Consider the following 21,726-nt stretch of genomic DNA (forward strand, 5'->3'; position numbering starts at 1 on the left):
ATGTAAGATTACAGGGGGTGATGTATCAATCAGTGAAAACAGTGGAGACGTAGTCCACAGCAATCAATTAGCTTCAAGGTGGCATTTATAAAGTACATTCTACAAAATGATCGATAGAAGCCGATTGGTTGCCATGGGTAACTTCTCCACTGGTCCACTTCAGACAGTCAGGAGTGGGTAAAACTAATGCAATTTTATTGTGCTTTAGACCCAACATCATCCATGTGACGTTAGCTGTGCTCTACATGTGTGAGGGTCAATCTTATGTATTCCCCAGGGCCAACTGCTGTACACTGAACCTAAGGTTCTCCAAGTTTTTATGGGAATGCTGTACCTCCATGACATTCAAACATTGCTGTAATGTGCCATCACATTAAAGCCCTATATATGACATAGTGGTATTATTATACAAACCACCATAGCAGTAGTTTCTCAATTTCAGACCTCAAGGACCCCCTAACAGTGCATATTTTACAAATCTCCTTGCTGGAGCACAGGTGTATTCATTACTGGCTGGCACATTTTATAAGATTCACAGGTAACGCTAAATATTCCAATTGTGCTGTTGAGGAGATCTGTACAAAATGCACAATTATCAGGGCGATCTGCCTGATATCAGCAGATCACACCCGATAATTGTACTGTGCTTGCGGGCGACCGAGGGTAAAATATCAGTCGGGCATGCTGGATTGTCCAGCATGCCCGTCCGATGCAATATTTTGTATGTTAAATGTCGGCCGCAGACAGACATTTCCCCTGTTCCTTCCCAGGGAGATATCACGGGCATACACTATGATGGGATATCTGCAGGGTGAGAGGCTGCCAGATAAAATGTCTGTCGGTCTGACAGGCATTTTATCTGGCAGTGTATGCCCAGCATTAGGGATCCCTGAGGACTGGAGTCGGGAAACACTGCACTATAAAGGTAATATGGCCAGATGGCACTGCGGAGACCAGAACAGTCATTTAGGTAAATGGATACTAGTGAGGCGGTAACTTTATAGCAAATACAGAAAGCCGTGATAACTTTACAAGAGGAAATTAAAAAAATGTGGGAATTAAAAATACAAACACACAATACATTCATGCTGCAAATCTCCCATTCAATCACATCCCAAAGGTGCTCTATTGGATTGAGATCTGGTGACTGTGGAAGCCCTCGGAGTAGACTGCAAGCATTGTTCATGGAACCAGCTTGAGACAATATACTGTATGTGCTTTGTGACATGGCATGTTACCCTGCTGGAAGTATCTATTAAAGATGGGTAAAGTGTAGCCATAAAGGGGAGAACATGGTCAACAATAACCAGGGAAACAGACAAGTGTAAAGGCAGGATGGCTGGTGTTAACACATTTAGATCCTGATTCCAGAAGGTTTTAATTAATTCAAATTGATGCACTTACTGCCACTCACCTATTACACTGTAGTTCACTTCTCCAGCAAAGTGCTGTAGGCGAAATTCATCTCTCCCAAGAGATTTCCGTGTTTTTTGATCTCCAAGTTTGTGTCTAGAAAACAAAAAGCATCAGATTAAAATAAATATTCACATAGCCGGTCCAGTCTATGATATGCAATGAAATTATTCAATTAAAGCACAAGGAGTGATATATCTTGGGAAGAGTTTTGCAGATCAAAGGTTTTTCAAATAAAAGGTTCTCACTGTTGAGATTCTTAAACCTTTTGAATTTTTTTTTAAACGGGAATTAGACAAAAAAACAGGATTTTGGTACTTACCGATAAATCCCTTTCTCCGATTCCACAGGGGACACTGGAGTTCAAGACAGTGGGGTATAGACGGTGGTAGAGTAGAGCCTGGCACTTTAAATAATTTAGAAGTGTGACTGGCTCCTCCCCCTCTATGCCCCATCAGCCCCAGTTTAAGAACTGAGCCCGAGAGGAGACGGAGGACAACAGGAAAACGAGGAGAAGGAGAAGACCACAGAACGGAACAATACCGACTGAAGGAGAACAGAGGAAACCACTGCAGGGAACACATGCAGCCACACAACTATATAAAGACCCACAACAGGCAGGTACGCCGCGCCGGGCGGGCGTCCAGTGTCCCCTGTGGAATCGGAGAAAGGGATTTATCGGTAAGTACCAAAATCCTGTTTTCTCCTTCATCCACTAGGGGACACTGGAGTTCAAGACAGTGGGGACGTCCCAAAGCCAACCTCCCGGGTGGGAAGCGCGGAGAACATGCCGACCCTTCGGGCAACCGAACAGGGACCGCATAGAACCGGAGGTTCAACGGAAGGCAAGAGCTGAGAATCAAGTGTCGTGAGCCAGGAGACAACCAGAACTCCGTGCGGAACAGACACAGAATACCACAACGTACAGTAATCGAATGGAATAAGCGGCTAGCGAGAAAACACCCTCAGATGAGAAGCATCAGAACACTGTAAACTCAGCTGAAAACAGACCAAGCCAGACTGTTGGGAGCAGAGAACTCCTACCCGAATCCATAGGAGAAGGGCAGTAACCCGAGAAGAAACCTCGAGGAAACCGTACCAGATTCGGAAACAGGAAGCTGCCACATTTTGCAGATAGCAGAATACCAGCACTGCTGGACATAACTCATATAGATAGAAGTATAACGATACCAATCTACAAAAACAGAGAGTCCACAGACTGCTCACAGAAAGTATAAGGTAAAAGTCAAGGCCGCACAGTCGCCTTGAACCCTTCCGAAAGTCCAACTACTACAAAGTTGTGAACCAGCGGAAGGATGAGACCATAGAAATCTCCAACGAGTGGAGATCACCCTGGGCATGAGGCCGAGGCGGCTTCGAGAAGATTGAGATTACAATACCTTCCAGAGGGTCAGACCGCAGTACAACCCCTTCTGAGAACAGGAATAAACCAGCAACTGAAACCCTGACGCTAAAGAGAAAACAACGGACAACTTCCAACATGATGGAAGTGCATAGGTAGTAGTAACTGCTGGCCTGAACATAGCATGAAAACAACCAGGAAGATACCAGTCAGGTACCTGTCAGTATGATAAAAATATCAACAGCTACTGAACAGGAAACCCACCAGGCCCCCTGAGTGGAACATAGTGACTGTCACACTTCTATGTAAAGATGTGCAGTAGCCCAGAGATGTGCTTTGGTCCATAACGCCAACAGATTCTAGTAGAATTGGTTCTCAATGTTGTAACTATGCACCCACACTCCAGGAAAATTCTAAAGTGTAGAGCCAACTGATTAAAAGAGCGGATGGCTGCTAGGAGGCAGTAAGGGAGAAGAACTCTATGTATGTCAGTTTACATGAAATAGGAGCCTCTACCGAGGCATTAGTGGGTAAGCTCTCACCTGTGAGCGACCAGAAGCCCTCTGGCCCGAAATGTAGAATGTCACTGACCTGTTGTATCGCAAAGCAACCCGCCACATTAGGAATAGAGAGTAGCTTCAGTGGGCTAAGACCAATGCCCTACAGCACGTACTTCAGTCTGGAGATGTGCAGTAGAAAATACTGTGGAAACTAGCAGAATGTTAGTGGAGACAAGAAGGTCGTAAAACAGGACTCTATACCTGAGCCTGTTCCATTAGAGACGTGTATCTGAAGATTATACTTATACCCCAAAAACGGTCTGCTAGTTTAAGTATCCTTACATAAATATTTACAATGTGTATTATGCCCACCAATCTAATATAACCCAGGTCTGTCCCTGCCTAAATCGGTAGGTGGCCCTAGGCCTTCAAGATATGAATTGTACCTAAGGGCCCTTTAGACTCATTCTATTGAGATATACGACAATAATATGGAGTATCGGAATCGATACTGAGAAGGGTACCTGTACTTAGACATAGAACTCGTTAGTTATCCCAAGCAAAGAAGGGAGATAGCAGTAGTGATAACCCCAGTAGGGTTAAACAGAAAACAGGTTTTTGTTTCCCAATTATTAGGAAATATACATAGAAGGAATGGGCGTCTTACCAGTTTGCTACCAAGTGCATCACTGTAATGATAATAGGTCCCCCGAAACGGGGCGCCATAGATATAGACTAACATGAACCGAGCTATATAAGTATATATCCTTATATACATGTGACATGGCTAGGGTCCATACTAGAAGCAATGCCTTAGGGAATTGTGAATATCACTATGTAAGCTGCAGCACATGACTTTAGATTATAGAGCCACCATATAATATGTATGGATATAGCCTACAGCTTCTGGTAATCCCTGGCGGCTTCCCATGCGTGGTATTATAGGTAACCTAATGCTTGTAGAAGTATAGGCCTCCTACACATATACATGTATATACACACAACCCAATCCCCCGGGAGAGATCGTGTTAAGCGGAGTTATTGTACCATCTACCGCATCAGGAGTCCAGCCTCCAATCGCAGCCTTCTATCAATATGCTAGGTATCAGACATAAAACTGATAACAACAGATCCTACCCCTGCTCTTATGGTAAGGATAAGAAGCGATATCCACATATGCATATGCATACAAATTTAGTAGGTGACAATAATATTGTAAAATTAGAACATGAGCAAAAATTAAAGCCATGGAAGGAACTGAGCCCAAGGACAAAATTCACTCCAGCATGTATATGTTCTACTGCAGGGCTAGTATAAAATACAATATACATATTACATATATATATATATATATACACACACACACACATATACATACCATACACGTGGCTTACCCCCACGCAGGGGGACTGCTCATGTACCGCGTGTGGCCGTCACTCTGCTACTGCGCAGGGGCAGGGTATGTTAGCTGCGTGCTGTCCCAGACTGGTTTCAATCCTGGGACCCTTCTGTTACAGGTGTACTCGCCTTAGCAGGTGAGCCATTTTAGCGCCAGATTAACCCATTTTTCGAAGTGGGAATCAAAAAGACCACCTCAGTGCTGTGAGGCAGCAATGCCACGTTACTAACCTCTTCCTGTATGTGCTGCCGAAGGGAACACATGAGAAATAAATAGATGCACATATGCATACCTTCTAAAGTAAGCACAGAAAACTGGTGAAAGGTTTTAAGACCAGCCTATAATGTAGTATATGTAGTAATGTAGTATATGTGCTGCCACATATATGCATGGGAAGATACTGCCCCTCTTTAAGGCGAGCCCATGTGAGGCATAAGCCTGGGGATGGGACGCCAAAATGTGCTAACCCTGGGTGAAGGGTATGCTATAACCATAAGTTCTGGCAGCAGCACCAGAACAGTAGAGCTAGTACACCATGAGGCTATGATACTTCACAAGCTAAGATACCAAGCCATTAGATTAAGCTAGGCGCCCTTTGTTATAGAACGAAGGGAAGCCTGCCAAGCGGTGCTGCATTGGCGGGACTGTCTCGTCAATCCCTCGCTTCTAGCTGTGATGCATCGACTGAACTGGCCTCTTTCAGAACCGCCTAACGTGGTGTTATGGTGCAAAAGGGAATTGGGCTAGTTCCCATACAGCTAGCAACCAGCTATGCACTGTAGCTAGCACTAAACTCCTGTCATACAAGGACAGGGCCTCCCCTACCCTTTGCGCTGAAGCACTCCCAGTGTGGAAGGCGTAAGAGACCCACGCTAAAGCACTCCCTGCTGCAGGTAGTGCACTGAGCTATCATGCTTGTGTGCAGTAGTAACTACAGTCCTTAAAAGGGAAACAGGGGGCGCTGTTTGTACATGAATACCGCGCTGTACGTGTGCAAACTGCTACACTCCAGTTAGCACAGCGCTGCTAGCCCCCTTAATAGTATAAAGCGGTGATGCTGTCCTGCTGTGACAGGAGTGTGAAGGTCATACAGCACTGCATCGGGGAGCCGCATTGTGCTGGTATAACGTAAGGCTATTAGCCCTATGTTATAGCTAACAGGGAAGCCTGCTCAGCCCAGCCAGGAGCTGCGGGACGCGGCATCTCCTCCTGAGATCTAGATGAGGAGCGTTGCTAATTTTTTAAAACCAGCCTAAGCAAAGACAGTGCTGCCTGCACCGGGAGAACATACAAACTCCACACAGCAAGAGCCGTGGAGAGATCCGAGCCCTGCGCTGATACTTATTTGTAGCCAGCCCTATACTCCTATCTCTACTTTTGTGCTAGCAGCACTCCCAGCGTGGGAGAAGGAGGGAGTCGCGTAGGATACCCACGCTAATTAACCCTGTTGCAGGAGTTAGGAGGCAGCCGCGCTCTTCAGGCGCTGGTCTGCACTGCACCTTTAACCAGCGGCAGGCAGTGGTACAGATGGCGCGGCTATTATGCATGACGCGCCCTTCCCTAAAATCCCGGCTATCAGTGTGTGCGCGCGCGCGTGCACTGTTATGCTCGCCTCTGCCCACTTACTAGGAAAGAGTGGGCTGGGCGTAATGTAGGGAAGACAACCTTCCTCCCGGCCCTGCAGAACGGGGTGCGGGACCAGCAGATACATTTATAAGGCTGGGCCGCTCAATAAGGGAAGCCTCTTTACGCGGGTACTCCTTACCAAGGATCGCGCTGCTTGTCAGCGCTGCAACTGCCTCTGTAGAGGGACGCGTCTGGCCTCCTGAAGCCGGCCATTACACCAGATGGCAGGACCTCGCCTGTGCTGCACTATTTAGTGAGCAGCGGTGCGGCGTCTGTCTTACTCACACCTGGCTGCCCCGCTGGTTGGGCTGCCCCGCAATTAGGGCCGCGAAGGGGGGCGTGGCTTTGCCCCGAGTGCGGCCGCCATTTTAATAATGGGGGGGCTGCTGCTGCCCGCTCTAGACGCGGCAGGATGCCCTCCCAGGTACCTCTGAGGTCCCTTCCCGGGGGGACTAATGCAGAGTATGTCAGCGCAGCAGCGCTAACGGACCGGCAGACCGCGCTGCTCTCTGATGAGGGCTTAGAGCACGAGCCCGACTCCATCCCCTCGTTAATAGGAGGGGGATGGCTAGGAATAAGTCAGTCAGCAGCTCCGACACTACCACTTTCACTGGCAGGGGGAAGGAGCAGTGTGTGACAGCCATGCAGTGTGCGCTGTCCCTGAGCCCAGCGTTTTGGCCCACCACTCCAGCTAGTCAGGAGTAGTGGGATATACTTACGGACTGCTGCGGCCGGGTTGCTGGGCTGGGGGGCAAATGAGGAAACCCGGACACGAACCGGTTTCAGTTGTGGCGGGTCCTCATGGAGTCCGATGACTCTGTTTAAAGTCCCCCCTCAGGGTCACCGGACACAGACTGCAGTAGCCGTGTGGTGCCCTCCCGGCGGCTCCCACGTAGCAGGCAGACTGCCACAGTAAGCAGCCTGCCTGTCCTCAGTGCTTGTATAAAAGCTTAAAATATAATTATATGAGAAAGGCTGGAGACAGCCTGATGTGCGACCGGCTCTCTCGGGCACATTCTAAAAACTGGGGCTGATGGGGCATAGAGGGGGAGGAGCCAGTCACACTTCTAAATTATTTAAAGTGCCAGGCTCTACTCTACCACCGTCTATACCCCACTGTCTTGAACTCCAGTGTCCCCTAGTGGATGAAGGAGAAAAGTAGAAGTGCAGGATGTCAACTCTGACTTCATAAAACTCAACCTAGATGTGATCTATACAGCATCCCTACAGACTGAACAAGCCAAAACATTTGAAAAACATAATAAATCATAATAGGTGTGAATGTTTGTGTTATATTCGTGGTGTATAAATGAACAAGTAAACCATATTTCACCAGCAGCATTCTGCTTGTACACACAATCAAATAACTATTTTTGGGTTCTCCTCCTTAACCACTATCCTTGATCTTCAGGCACACAGCTTTAATCAGAGCTCTAACTAGACTTTTTGGTGCTCTGTGCCAGAAAGAGCATTGGCGCCCCTCTCATTTTTCAAAGGGACATAATGCACCCAAAAAAGGGCCATGGCTTCATGGGGAAGGGCCAGGGAAGAGATAGGAGAGGTCAGGAGATGCTGGGGATGAAATAAGAGGAAGCTACAAGCAAGAATGATAATAAACAGAAATTTGACAGGCCCAAACAGTGCCCCCTGACCAGTGCGATGGCACCGGCCGCACTACCCTAGCTACGGCCCTGGCTTTAATACATATTGGGGGAACATGTATGAAAGTAATTATACAGATCTCACGGTAGAAAAGAGGGTGTTGCCATAGCTACCAGGTGTTTGCTTTCATTTTCTAAATTCCACTTGAAACACGACAGAATGTGCCCGGGTTATAACCCTGCACAGTGTGCCATACCTGAACAGTTACCGGTCGGAAGCAGTTTTGCAACATAAATGGCACCAAATGTCTTATCGATGCTGGCACACATGGAAAAGAAGGTCAGAGCCCATAATCTGAAAAAGGTTGGGTCTACAATATTATTAGGAAGAATAATTCAGGTATCATGTCACAATGTGACTGTGTGGACTTTAAAAAGTCCTTTCGAGGTTTTTAATTAATCCCAATTTACTTCTGTATATATTTGAAAAGGTAAATTGTTAACACTGAGCACGGTGTAATAATCCCACAGATATAAAGATCACAATACACTGTACAAGATGCACAGTTGTCTTGCTAGACACGTAGTTTATTTTCTTTTTCATTATTTAAAGTCTTGAGACCTGGACTTTAAATGATCTGGAAACTCCTCGCCCTCTATGCCCTTTCTTGCACTGAACTTCAGTGTTTGTTTCTCCTCAGGAGCAGGCTTTGTTGTTGATTGTTCTGCCACTAGTAGTCTTGTTCTGCATTTGTAATTTTAATATTGTAACCGAGGTCGGCATCCATGCAACCTGCCCAGATGGTATCCATTCATTAACCTTCCCACTTCTGGTGGGTGCAGGAGTAGTCACTGCCGCCATAGGTAGTGACATGACTCTCTGAGCTACATAATCCAATGGGCGCTGTAGATCCGGAGAAACAGCACAAAGTAAGTGTGTCCTCTTTCCCATCTGGAAGTCACAGTCAGCCTAATGTCCACAGGTGCAATCCATGAGCTAATCAGTCAGGGGCTGCCGCAAGGCACCTTATGCTAAGCACTGGTGTCTAGGGGCAGCCATCCTCATGGGAATCGGTCTTTTTGTGCTGTGCTCAAGGGGTGGTGCCTTCCCCAGGCTGCTGCATCACTTCTGGACTCAGGAAAGCAAGCCAGAACAGACAGACTTCTAGGACTGTGGCATCTGGTCAGGGATCCAGGTGAGGATAAGAAGAAAAAAACAAGAAAAAAAACTAAAACACACAAGAGCTTTTCTGTCGGTTCTTATTTTATTATTGAGGAAAAAAAAAACTATAAATCCAATTCCTTGGACATAGATTGAAGCAGCCTGTGAGGAGTAGGTCAGTGCAGGATCATTGCTGTACCGCTGCTTCTCTACACAAGTGCAGCCATATTTTTAGGAAGTGGAAAGCAGAGTGGTGAAGTTCCTCCGTGGATTAGGTGCCCGCAAAGGTTCATTCAAGCTATACAGAGCAAAGATGTATCTCTCCTGGAGGATCTTAGGCAAATTGCCTTCAGCCTCCCCTCTACAAGTATCCCCCATCCCCTGGAACCACCACCAGCCCTAGCGTCTCTCCTCTGGGATCATGTCCTGTGGAACTAGGTCCCTTACTAAGGTAATCCGGAAATTATTTAACTTCTTATGAGGCTCATAGACACTTAACGATATGCTCCATGAACTCCCAGGCTCAATGTCGGGAACAACATTGAGTATACACACTGAACGATATCGTTTAGTGACGTCACCCTGCCACATCCCCGAACTTGTAGAATCTGACGATCTCGGCAGATTGTCCTGCAAGTTCAGGTGATGGCAGACATCATTAACGTTCTGCGGGAGCGAGCATCGCTAACGATATCGTGCATACACACTGGACGATATCGAACGCTATGAACGATAATGTTATCGTCCATATCGTTCACTTTTTTGTCTAATGTGTATGAGCCATTGCAATCACATAAGTTAAACATCAACTACGTAAAGTAACTTAACTGTAAAGGTTTACTAACGTATTCTCTATACTCACGTAACAAAGTGTGGGTGGTTTTTCACAGTGTCTTCCAACTTTTCAAGGAATGTCATATCTGTGGCTTCTCCAGGGCGCAAGCATTCCTCATCCTAGTGACAGGAAAGTAGCAGAGCTTATCAAGTGAATCACCAAAAGTAACAGAGCCGAATCCACCTACAGAGCATCCTGATTGCTAAGCAAATGAGAGCAGGATATCAGACTTACTAGAATTGCAATTATGCCTTTGAACTTTTCTTCAACCAGATCGCAGATTATTTTGTTATTAAAATACTGGACAGGCTCCCACTGTAAAATGTACAGAGTAAGGAAACAAGAATCAAAATGGAAAAAACAAGAACACACTCAAATTAGAATTTGACATCTCTATGTTGACAACACAACAATAAGCCCTGCGCCTCATGGCCTAGGTGTCATCCTTTGTCTCATTTATTCCCCATGTCAAATCAGTCTCCAACCTGATACTGAAACATCTCCAAAATCTGCACAAATCTCACACACGAGACACTGCAATAACATTCAAGGTGCATACACACGTAACGATTTAGTAACCAACGATTTTCTGTCAGATTTTCCCTTGAAAAAGTGAACGATTTTTGAAGTGTAATGAACGATTTTTACAACGATGAACGAAAAATGTTCCTTCCCTTAATGAAAATCATTATATTGGACAGTCTGAAATGGACGATGAACGATAACTACAACGGGAGCGCGCTTGAACGATTATCGCTCGTTATAACTCAAACTGAACGATTTTTTGAACGATTGAATGATAACGACGTCGTTAACGACAAATCGATCAAAAAATCGTTACGTGTGTATGCACCTTCGCGCATGAAAACATTAATGCCCGCATTGTCTCTTGCTGGTCTTCCCATAGCCAGGCAACACAGAACAATATATCTGCGCTCAGGATGACACACGTGCTAAGACCTCATGAATATGTATAAGTTTGCTACAATCTATTCTGAACACAGCGGCTGAGCTAGTTTTCCTCAAACGTTTTGTCGGCCCCTACATTGGTTGATGTATAGATTACAGAATCTATAACACTTCTAATAAAATATAAAGGCATCAACATAACTGATATTACAAAGCCAATGTTGGCAGATGCATTCAGTTCATCATTAGATTACATCACATAGATTTGCAGGACATAGTTTAGGAAACCATCTGCAATGTGCAAAAATAGCTAAAAGATCTACAGATCTAGCTGCCCTCATCGCTGCCACAATGCGCGTACACAGCGTCATGCATCGCGGCGTGGTGGAGCTCTCGCCGGGCTGCGACTAATCGCGTCCAGCGTTCTCCCACTGAAGTCTATGGCGTGCACATGCCATAGACACGGACATGCGTATCACGCACATCCATTCCGCAATGCGCTCGCATCGCGGCATACATGAGCGTGGCTACATCTGTGTTTTAATACTTTGAGCATGTTATTATTAAATGTCTCTGCCAGGACTGTGTAAAAGAGGAACAGTTATTTACCGCAATCCCTTCAGATTCATACTCGTCCTGCTCAGACTTTAGTGTCAGCTCGATAAACAATTGCTGCAGTTTCTCATTGCAATAATTAATGCAAAATTGTTCAAAGCTGAAAAAAAAAAAAAAAAGAAATAGATATACAAATAAATGACAGGAAATCACACGTGCTTATTTTTAGTTTGAAAGAATCGCTGAGAAAGAGAACTCCCACCAATGCAAAGTAGGAGAATTCCGTTTTGTGATTTGTCTACAGTATTTAATGGAAAGTACCATTAATAATAATAATTTGGCTTACTTCGATTAAATATAATCATTTAAAAAAAGCGATGTTGATTAGCTTCAGAAGGAAAATCAGTGTCAGAGGACTGGTCTGATAAAACAAGCACAGTCTGACCATAACTGTCAACCGGTCCCAGTAAAAAATCCCAACAACAAAGGCAAAGTGCTGACTATTATTACCGACTACATAACTTGTGATTTCAGGGAGTAATTGGTATCTGTGGATCTTAAACAATTTAGGTCTCCAGGAAAAAAACAAAAACAAAGCACCAACATGCTGTATATACTGCAGCACAATCTGCCAACAAGTTACGTGCTCCAAGGCAAATGGAATGGGCACGCCATGATTGTACAAGCAAAGGCACCCTAACGGTCAAGGTTTTACGAGTATCAATGTCTGTGAACAGATAATATAATTAAACTGAGGTACTAATTTAGTAACCTGTGCTTAAGCAAGAATATCCTGAAAACCTGGACTGTTTGGGTGCCTTGAGTACCGAATTTGGGAACCACTGGCCTAGGGGATGATGCTGGTGGTGCTGGCTGTAAGCACTGAAGATATGACACACATACATTTTACACTATTGTGGATAGGAGTTTATTTTTATTTTTTTTAGGTAACAGCCGTGTATTGTCCACGGGACTAAAAACTTGTTTAGTCAAAGTAGAGAAGAGGCAGAAGGATCACCTGTTATGCTGAAATACTTCAAAGCCATATATATCCAGAAGTCCTATGACCGATGCGTTCCCCAGACTGTGCATGTCTCCACCCTGCAAGAGGCACAGAGTAATCCTTTTTATCCTGTTTACATTTTTGGCTACAGATCCAAATGTGCTACAAAGCAGTATTAATCATATGGAACTTAATGACAAGCACTGCACGCAATCTAAAGTATTAATAACTTTACCGCAGCAGAAGGAATCCACAATAATAGCCAATATCACAGCTTCAACAAGACAGATTTTTATATATATATATATATATATATATATATATATATATACATATATATATATATATATATATACATACATATACATACATATATATACATACATACATATACACACACACAGTTGCTTAATTAAATTACCCTTTTATTTACCTTGTATGCCAGTGATTTGTTAATCTTGCTGACAAGCCAAGAGAAGGTTCGGCCATAAATTGCTTTGGCCAAGGCATCCCGTGCATAAGCAGCTTGCTCGAGGTTCAGTGGGCTGTTCAGCTAACCAAAAAAGAGTAAAGATCATTTGAAGCAGACATAATTATATTTACAGTTTACTGAGACCTTAGATATTTGGTTTGAAATTATTGAAGTTCTTCTAGCTAAGGGTTTTTGCATATTAACTGATGGCAATGCATCCACCAAAGAGGTAGGTGGTTATTTCATGAGCACATGTGGAATTTTGCTTTGCTGTTCTCATTGCTTTAGTCCAATGGTCTCCAACCTGTAGCTCGCAGTTTTAATTTTGGTAGCTCGCCTAGCTGCAGTACTGCTGAGTCAGCTAGGAGTCAACTAGGTGTAAGTGACCTCTGATGCACGCTCCCCTGTGGCATCAACGCCATGGGTGGAGCCACGGGGAAGCACATCAAGTGAATGCCGAAGCCGCTTTCCCGTGGTTCCACCCACAGCATCTATGCCACGGCGGTACGGCACAATAAGTGACTAATACTACAAGTGACTCCTGCCCAGCCCTGCCTATATTTATTGCTCCTCCACTACACTTATCTCCTTGGAGATGGTAATTAACAATGAAATGTGCCTGTTCTAAAACTTTATTTACAAATTGCAACAATATCACTGTGTTTAATAAAATGCATTTTTATTTTCTATGAAATTTTTTTTTTTATTTTTATTAAATGACCTTCAATTGTTCGGTTACTAGCCAGATTGTTTTCTATAATTTTAGTAGCTCTTCCGGAGGTTTAATTTTTCTCAAACAGCTCACATCCCAATTAAGATTGGCGAGTGGCGACCACTGTTTTAGTTCTTCTCTGTCATTTACATTCTGCTGGAATAGAGTTAGGGTTATCGCAACCTTCAGTTTTATTCAATATGTTTAAGCACAAAGAGTATCCTTAGAATACAGTCACCGGAACCAGACTGTGGAAAGTACCGTCACAATGGAAAATCCTCAGCTATTTCATATTTACTTCCACTAACTCCCATGTCTCACATCATCATCTGATTCTACCATTGTGAAATGCAAGTTTATCAATAACTACTGTAGATCTTTGATGTCAGGGTCGTATTAAATTATTTTTTCCACTGCTATTAACCGCTCCAGCATTAGGAGGAGCGCAAGAAATTACATCAGTGAATAAATGGTCTGCATTACATGACCGCCAAGAGCAGAAAAATTCAACCTGTCATCTCCTTCATTACGACCCCCAAGCCTGCTTCACTCTAGAAAGCAAGAGGAGTAAAATGCCTCATGGAAACAATAAGTTTTCTTGCAGTTTCCTAGGTAACACATTTTCTGTACGGTTGCTGGATACAAACAGACTGGCATGCAGACCCCTATTTACTAACTGTCCACTATACATAAAGCAGAGAGAATCCAGCTGCAGTAACTTGTCAAGATAAGGTTCAACATTGAACTTACAATCTATATTTTATACATTAACATTTCACTCCTATCCTAATAATACTTTATGTACCAGAATCTCTGAAAGTGACAAGTATCCAACTTTAGTACTAACAGCATTTACCTCTTCTCCTTTAGCAATGATCTTTTTGTGAATGAGAGATTCCTTTAGTACATTAGAATCCACAGACAAAAGCTGCAAAACAAGACAGATCTCATTAGGAGTGGAGTATTTCCTATATCTCAAGCAAACAAAGTCTGGGATATACAGCACCCCCATCCCCCTCCTTGTTCTGGTTCCAAACATAGAAAATGGTATTGGAACTGGCTTATGGTAACTTAATTGTAGGAAAAGAATGTAATAACTGCGGCATAATGTGCCAGGGAAGCAAAATGCAACAGATCTGCGGGATATGGGAATTACAGTTCAGGATGAGCTGTGCATTAAATGCATGCACAGCAATGAGCAGATTATATAAGGCAATCTTATTCACTAGACCTGGTCACAGTTTTAGAACTGTAACATCTGTCCAATACTAGTGCCCCCTTTTCTGCTGAAAACACGCCACAAGCTCCACTAGATAAGAGACGGATGTGTGAAAGGATACTTACCCTGGCCAGGTATTTAATCTGGTTTTCTGTCGTCACCTGAGCATGCCCTTGCTCATCTGTGGTGAATTGCACATTCCCTAAATGCAGGACACTGGCTACAATGCTCAACAGTTCCTGAAAAATAATAAGCCCACAATGAATTATAACACAAATATTCATATACAGTATATACGGGGGATGATGTCAGCATTCCGGCACAAACCATGCCGGCGGACAGAAACCCGGCTCCAGAATCCAGCCTGCATTGATCCTGACGGTGAGTATTACAGTTAGGGTTAGGCACTAGTGGGAGGGATAGAGTTAGGCTGCGGAAAGGAGACGGCTAGGGTTAGCCTACAGAGGGGGCTGCTGAAAGGGAAGGTTAGGGTCAGGCTGCGGAGGGGGGTGGTTAGGGTGAGGCTAGCGTAGGAGAATGTTATAAATAGGAACAAAAAGGAAGGGACTGGGAGCGCAATCAGGGTCAGTATGATTCAATGTTTTGAATAATGTATGAATCAATAGAGATAAATATATAAAGCACCAGATAATGAATAAAATAAATAAATATATATATATATATAAAATGGTATCTCAGAATATTGATAAATATTGATAAATGCATACAGAAGCTTAATCATACAGTTAGATATAGTGTGTATGTATATATATATAATAAAAAATTAAGAACAAGGTAAATGAAAACGAATACAATTTTGACTGCAGGTGTTGAAAACTGTAATGCACTCAGTCTTGTATGTATGACGACACTATTAGATCAGATGTCATTTCGATGTTGTCACAAATGTATTCATATTACAGTCTCAATTTCAGCGCTTTAAATGTGAACATCAGAACCTGTCCAGACTGTCAATAACAGCATGTAAGTGTGTACAAGACAACTTGAACAAGCTCAATTGGTATATAGAGACTTAAATCCTGTGTCTCATAATGGACCTATGTGGGTCTTTAGACAAGATTGTAACAGTTCTTACCCAAACATAGAAGCATATAGTGCCCGTATAGCAGTGGAATCCAGATGATATCCTGCTGATAGATAATGATTTCTCTAGAATGGAGCTTGGCTTGTGCTTTTATAGGCAATATGTCCATGTACAAATCCAAAATAATGTCAGTCGGAGGGCAGGGCACTCCTGACACTGCTCTATGACTGACATTAGGGTCCATTACAAATATCAACACCTGCAGTAAAACTTGTATTGGTTCATTTCCCTTGTTCTTCATTATATTTATATATTTTTATATATATATATGTACATACACACACACTATTTCTAACTGTATGATTAAGCTTCTGTATGCATTTATCAGTATTCTGAGATACCATTATATATATATATATTATTCATATTCAGCATCTGGTGCTTATATATGATGATTTTATTGCTTCATTCATAATTTATCTCTATTGATTAATACATTTTTCAAAACATTGAATCACACTGACTGACTGCGCTCCCAGTCCCTTCCTTTTTGTACCCAAGTATATATTGAGGGGCTTGCCACCCCTTTCTGGTGAGCAGCATAAATACAGTGTGCGCTCAGACTGATCTTTACTGAAGCGCCTATACCTTCTTTATTTATTTCTAAATGTTAGGCTGCAGGAAAGGTGGGTTAGAACAGTGGCGTCAAGAGCCGCGCAGGGCCCGGCCTAATCGTTGGAGACATGGCCACGCCCCCTTAGGCTACATTTAAAAAAAAATTAATAATATATGTAATTAAAATAATAATGCAATAAATGTAATAATAATACATTTAAAAGAAAATATGCACTCCCGGTAAAGGTGCACTGTAAGCCCCTCAACCCGGCGCAAAGCCAAAGGAAGGGTGCTATCAGTGTGATCGTTCCCCCCCACAGGCATTGTAGACTGCTGCAGCTAAGATAAGAGAGGGGGGGGAGCGGTGCCGGATCCGGGCCCCGCTGGCAAGCTCGGGCAATTAGTATCTGTGCCCCTCCCCCCTCGGTTAGAATACTCACCTGCATTGCACACCCAACCCATCTATACGTATACATGCACACATACCTATACACATTTGTTGAGAGCACATTATAATTATTTTAAGCTTTAAAATCATCTAGAGCCAACAAGCAGGTTTCAAAAACGGTAATTTCAACCTTGAATTGAAGCTCACCTCCACATCATCGTCATTAAAGTTAATCACCGACAAGGCCCGTCTAACAACTTTCCAGTCATTTTTATCATTGATTGAGCTGACCTTGGCACACTGACCCTACAGAAAGAAATAGGTTACAAATTGGTATAAAATGCACAAAAGCTGAACTATGATAAGAATCAGATTCTATTTTTGAGTTTTGTTATGCAATTGAAAGTCTCTAGCCCATGCGTGCATAACCTGGCCAGCATGATATCCCCAGGATATGCTAATCTATGTACACCCTCCCCACCAACATGCTGTGTTAAGATCAGTGGAAATCAGTCCTCACCTTGACCAGGTATTGGTAGTTTTGGGCATTCTTGTCCAGCCCAAGCCTGCGTAGAAGATCCTCCTCCCCACCCTCGAGCAGCTGGTAGAATATGTGGAAGTTCCTCTCCCCGTGATTCTGATGCACCACACGGGATTTTTCCAGGAGGTAGTTCAGGATATGTCCCCCCACAGGAGCACCCTATAAACCAAACCATTTTGAGTTCACTAGGGTCCTACTAAAACTGTATGAATTACAGTGAGCCCGTCGATGGAACGTTATTTTGATTGACACACAATGCAATTTATTAGTATCTGGAAAGTTTTCTGTTCTTCCATGAGGTTAATACAAGACGGATGTATGAACCTTTATGGTTACGAAAACTTTTCCTGCATCAATTTGAAACCTTATGTGGCTACTTGTTCAGCAGGAGGCCCTCATCCTTCCTCTAACCAACCCAGTCTGTGGCCTCCAACTTGCCTCTACTAATCTTCACGTCACGATCAATCACCTATCAAGGCAGCCAAGGCCTCGCTCACATGGCTGGAAAAATGATTCCCTCATACAAGGAAACCTCCTGGAATAATCTGAGCTGCTGTGAGCGTTCTGATGATCTGCGCCCAGGTACTTCTAAACAGTGTGCACTTAAAAGACCAGAATATGGAAATTTATAACATACAGTCAGGTGCATAAATATTGGGACATTGACAGAATTTTCATATTTTGGCCTTTATCCACCATAACAATGGCTTTGAAATAAAACAAACAATATGTGATTTAACTGCAGACTTTCAGATTTAATTTGAGGGTAATTACATCCAAATCAGGTGAACGGTGTAGGAATTACAACGGTTTCTATATGTGCCTTCCACTTTTTAAGGGGCCAAAAGTAATGGGACAAACTAAACAATCCTAAATCTAACTTTCACTTTTTAATACTTTGTTGCAAATCCTTTGCAGGCAATTACAGCCTGAAGTCTGGAACGCATAGACATCACCAGATGCTGGGGTTTCATCCCTGGTGATGCTCTGCCAGGCCTCTACTGCAAATGTCTTCAGTTCCTGCTTGTTCTTGGGGCATTTTCCCTTCAGTTTTGATTTCATCAAGTGAAATGCATGCTCAATCGGATTCAGGTCTGGGGATTGACTTGGTCATTGCATAACATTCCACTTTTTAGCCTTAAAAAACTCTTTGGTTGCTTTTGCAGTATGCTTCGGGTCATTGTCCATCTGCACTGTGAAGTGCCGTCCAATGAGTTCTGAAGCATTTGACTGAATATGAGCATATAATATTGCCCGAAACACTTCAGAATTCATTCTGCTGCTTTTGTCAGCAGTCACATCATCAATAAATACAAGGGAACCAGTTCCATTGGCAGCCATACATGCCCACACCATGAGACTACCACCACGCTTCACTGATGAGGTGGTATGTTTTGCATCATGAGCAGTTCCTGTCCTTCTCCATACTCTTCTCTTCCCATCACTGTGGTACAAGTTGATCTTTGTCTCATCTGTCCATATGATGTTGTTCCAGAACTGTAATGGCTTTTTTAGATGTTGTATGGCAAACTCTAATCTGGTCTTCCTGTTTTTGTGGCTCACTAATGGTTTACACCTTGTGGTGAAACCTCTATATTCACTCTTGTGAAGTCTTCTCTTGATTGTTGACTTTGACACATATACCCCTTTTACACCTAAATTCCGGGTCTGACCCGGAGTTGGAACAAAGTTCCTATCCGGATCAGACCCGGAATTTTGCCGGCGCTGACTCGGGATATTCCCGAGTCAGCGCCGCTCACACCGCAGTCGGGTCTGCATAGACCCGGCTTTTGCGGAGTGAAAGTGGACGCTTGGAGATGACGTCATCTCCAAGCGCCACTGAAGCCGGGCCAATCGGCCGGCTAGCAGCGCACTCTAGGTCTTCGTGACCCGGAGTGCGCTGTTCCCATAGCAGGGTGTCACGGGCTACGCCCGTGTTAAACCCTGCTAGTTACCTGGGTTGGATTGCTGGGTCACTCGACCCGGCGATCCAACCCTCTCCCCTTTTACACCAGGGAGCTGCCCGGGTTAACCCTTCAAAAACCCGGGTTTTAGCTCCGGTGTAAAAGGGATATTATACACCTACCTCCTGGAGAGTGTTCTTGATTTGGCCAACTGTTGTGAAGGGATTTTTCTTCACCAGGGAAATAATTCTTCTGTCATCCACCACAGTTGTTTTCCGTGGTCTTCCGGGTCTTTTCGTGTTGCTGAGCTCTCCAGTGCGTTCTTTCTTTTTAAGAATGTTCCAAACAGTTGATTTGGTCACACCTAATGTTTTTGCTATCTCTCTGATGGGTTTGTTTTGATTTTTCAGCCTAATGATGGCTTGCTTCACTGATAGTGACAGCTCTTTGGATCTCATATTGAGAGTCGACAGCAACTGATTCCAAATGCAAATGTCACACCTAGAATCAACTCCAGACCTTTTACATGCTTAGTTGATAATTAAATAATGAGGGAATAGCCCACACCTGTCCATGAAATAGCTTTTGAGTTGATAGTCCCATTACTTTTGGCTCCTTAAAAAGAGGGAGGCACATATAGAAACCGTTGTAATTCCTACACCGTTCACCTGTTTTGGATGTAATTACCCTCAAGTTAAATCTGAAAGTCTGCAGTTAAAGCACATCTTGTTTGTTTCATTTCAAAGCCATTGTGGTTGTGAATAGAGGCCAAAATATGAAAATTCTGTCAATGTCCCAATATTTATGCACCTGACTGTATATGGAGCTCAGATTCTATTTAAACGCACCTTAAGTGCCATGTTTTAAGGTCTAATACTTTCTGCTAATTTTTTTCCAATAATTCGGCAATGCTAATCAAAAACATATCATACATTTTCAGTGTCATCAGCAGTGAAACTTCAGAAGTTTTAGTCACAGCAACTGACATTAAATAAACCATGGATAAACAAAAAACATACAAAAACACACACACACACACACACACACACACACACACACACACACACACACACACACACACACACACACACACACATATATATATGTAGATAACTCAATTATAAGCACGCTATTTAAAACTAACCTTATAATCAAACTGTACATCCATGTACTTTCCAAAGCGACTGGAATTATCATTGCGTAAGGTTTTGGCATTACCAAATGCCTGAAAAAAAAAAAAAACAAGCCTATATTACAGCTTTCACGTTATCAGCAACAGACAATGACCATAAAGCCATGATTTGGCTCTGATGCAATCCTTTAGCAACACCTATAATGTTCTCGCAGGAATAAAACACAGTTTGCTCATTGCTAGGGTTTCCATGGCATCTAGAATGTTTTTGAAGAAACACACCAGAAAACACAGTGGTTTGTTCATATATCAGTAGATAGGAAGTTTGCTCAGCTTATCACTTGTACTCACTTCTAGAACAGGATTAGACTGCAGAAGCCGATCTTTCACAGTTTCCACCTGATCGCTGGCAGGACACGTCACAGCGTAGTATTGAAGGATTTTCTTGCTGGCTTCAGTCTTTCCTGCCCCACTCTCTCCAGATATAAGTATACACTGATCTTTTCTCTCTGTTCGCAGGGAGCGGTAAGAATTGTCTGCGATGGCATAGCTTTATAACAAAGATGAAAAAAAAAAAAAAAATTCACACGTGGAAAAAAAATTCAGATTGTTAAATGGGGCCATGCATTGGCATGCTCTTGCACTCCATTAAAGCCTGGAACTGATCTAACACGTTAATCCTGCAGCAAAGAGTCAGCCTTTTTAGTTTTGGACCATCTTCCATCAGGTAGCTGGTAATAAAGTATGTTACCTCATAGCAAATACAAGCCCAAACGTGATGGAAAACGGATCACCTGGACCTAGACACGTAGAAAACAAATTGCTTACTGCATTGTGCATTTTATTTAATGTTTATATGTATCAAACACAATCTTCTATACTATATATAAAACATAATAAAAACGAAATTATGCAGTAAAGTATTGGGAGTCTGGAGCTGCCATGCTCACTTTCCATGACCCAATGACTAGTAAAATATGTCCAAGTCATCCCTAGTTACAGCATTGAGGGGGAGATTTAATAAAGCTTGGAGAGATAAAATTGGAGACAAATAGCACCAACCAATCAGCTCCTAACTGTCACTTTACAGGCTGCATTTGAAAAATGAGTTAGGAGCTGATTGGTTGATGCTATTTATCTGCAAGCTTTATTAAATCTTCCCCTAAGTCACTCTATTAAACAATACATTTTTAAACAAATAATGCAGAAGGATACAAACATTCTAAAGTGACCTGTAGCCATTTTCTTCAAATAAATTAAATATTAAAATGTAATAAAACAAAATTTCTTAACACAACTAAATGATTCTTGCGTCCTCCCCCCGGTTCTCCA

The 21,726-nt window shown here is 43.1% G+C and overlaps 1 protein-coding gene across 4 annotated transcripts in view; it reads right to left on the reverse strand.

The window, feature by feature from the left end:
* Positions 1-21,726, reverse strand: part of MYO1C (myosin IC) — a 167,093-nt gene that overhangs the window by 42,808 nt on the left and 102,559 nt on the right. For all 4 annotated transcript variants that reach the window (XM_088454797.1, XM_088454791.1, XM_088454815.1 and 1 more), the window contains exons 4-15: positions 20,746-20,944; positions 20,407-20,487; positions 17,338-17,517; positions 17,025-17,123; positions 14,895-15,008; positions 14,407-14,478; positions 12,800-12,919; positions 12,382-12,464; positions 11,418-11,523; positions 10,134-10,214; positions 9,927-10,018; positions 1,415-1,509 (exon numbers count right to left, since the gene is read on the reverse strand). In XM_088454797.1, coding sequence (XP_088310923.1) covers positions 1,415-1,509; positions 9,927-10,018; positions 10,134-10,214; positions 11,418-11,523; positions 12,382-12,464; positions 12,800-12,919; positions 14,407-14,478; positions 14,895-15,008; positions 17,025-17,123; positions 17,338-17,517; positions 20,407-20,487; positions 20,746-20,944 — 1,322 coding nt within the window. The remainder of the gene's footprint in view (positions 1-1,414; positions 1,510-9,926; positions 10,019-10,133; positions 10,215-11,417; positions 11,524-12,381; positions 12,465-12,799; positions 12,920-14,406; positions 14,479-14,894; positions 15,009-17,024; positions 17,124-17,337; positions 17,518-20,406; positions 20,488-20,745; positions 20,945-21,726) is intronic.

This window comes from Taudactylus pleione, unplaced genomic scaffold, assembly GCF_031769625.1.
Source record: "Taudactylus pleione unplaced genomic scaffold, aTauple2 ptg000040l, whole genome shotgun sequence".
In the NCBI taxonomy this organism is placed as follows: domain Eukaryota; kingdom Metazoa; phylum Chordata; class Amphibia; order Anura; family Myobatrachidae; genus Taudactylus; species Taudactylus pleione.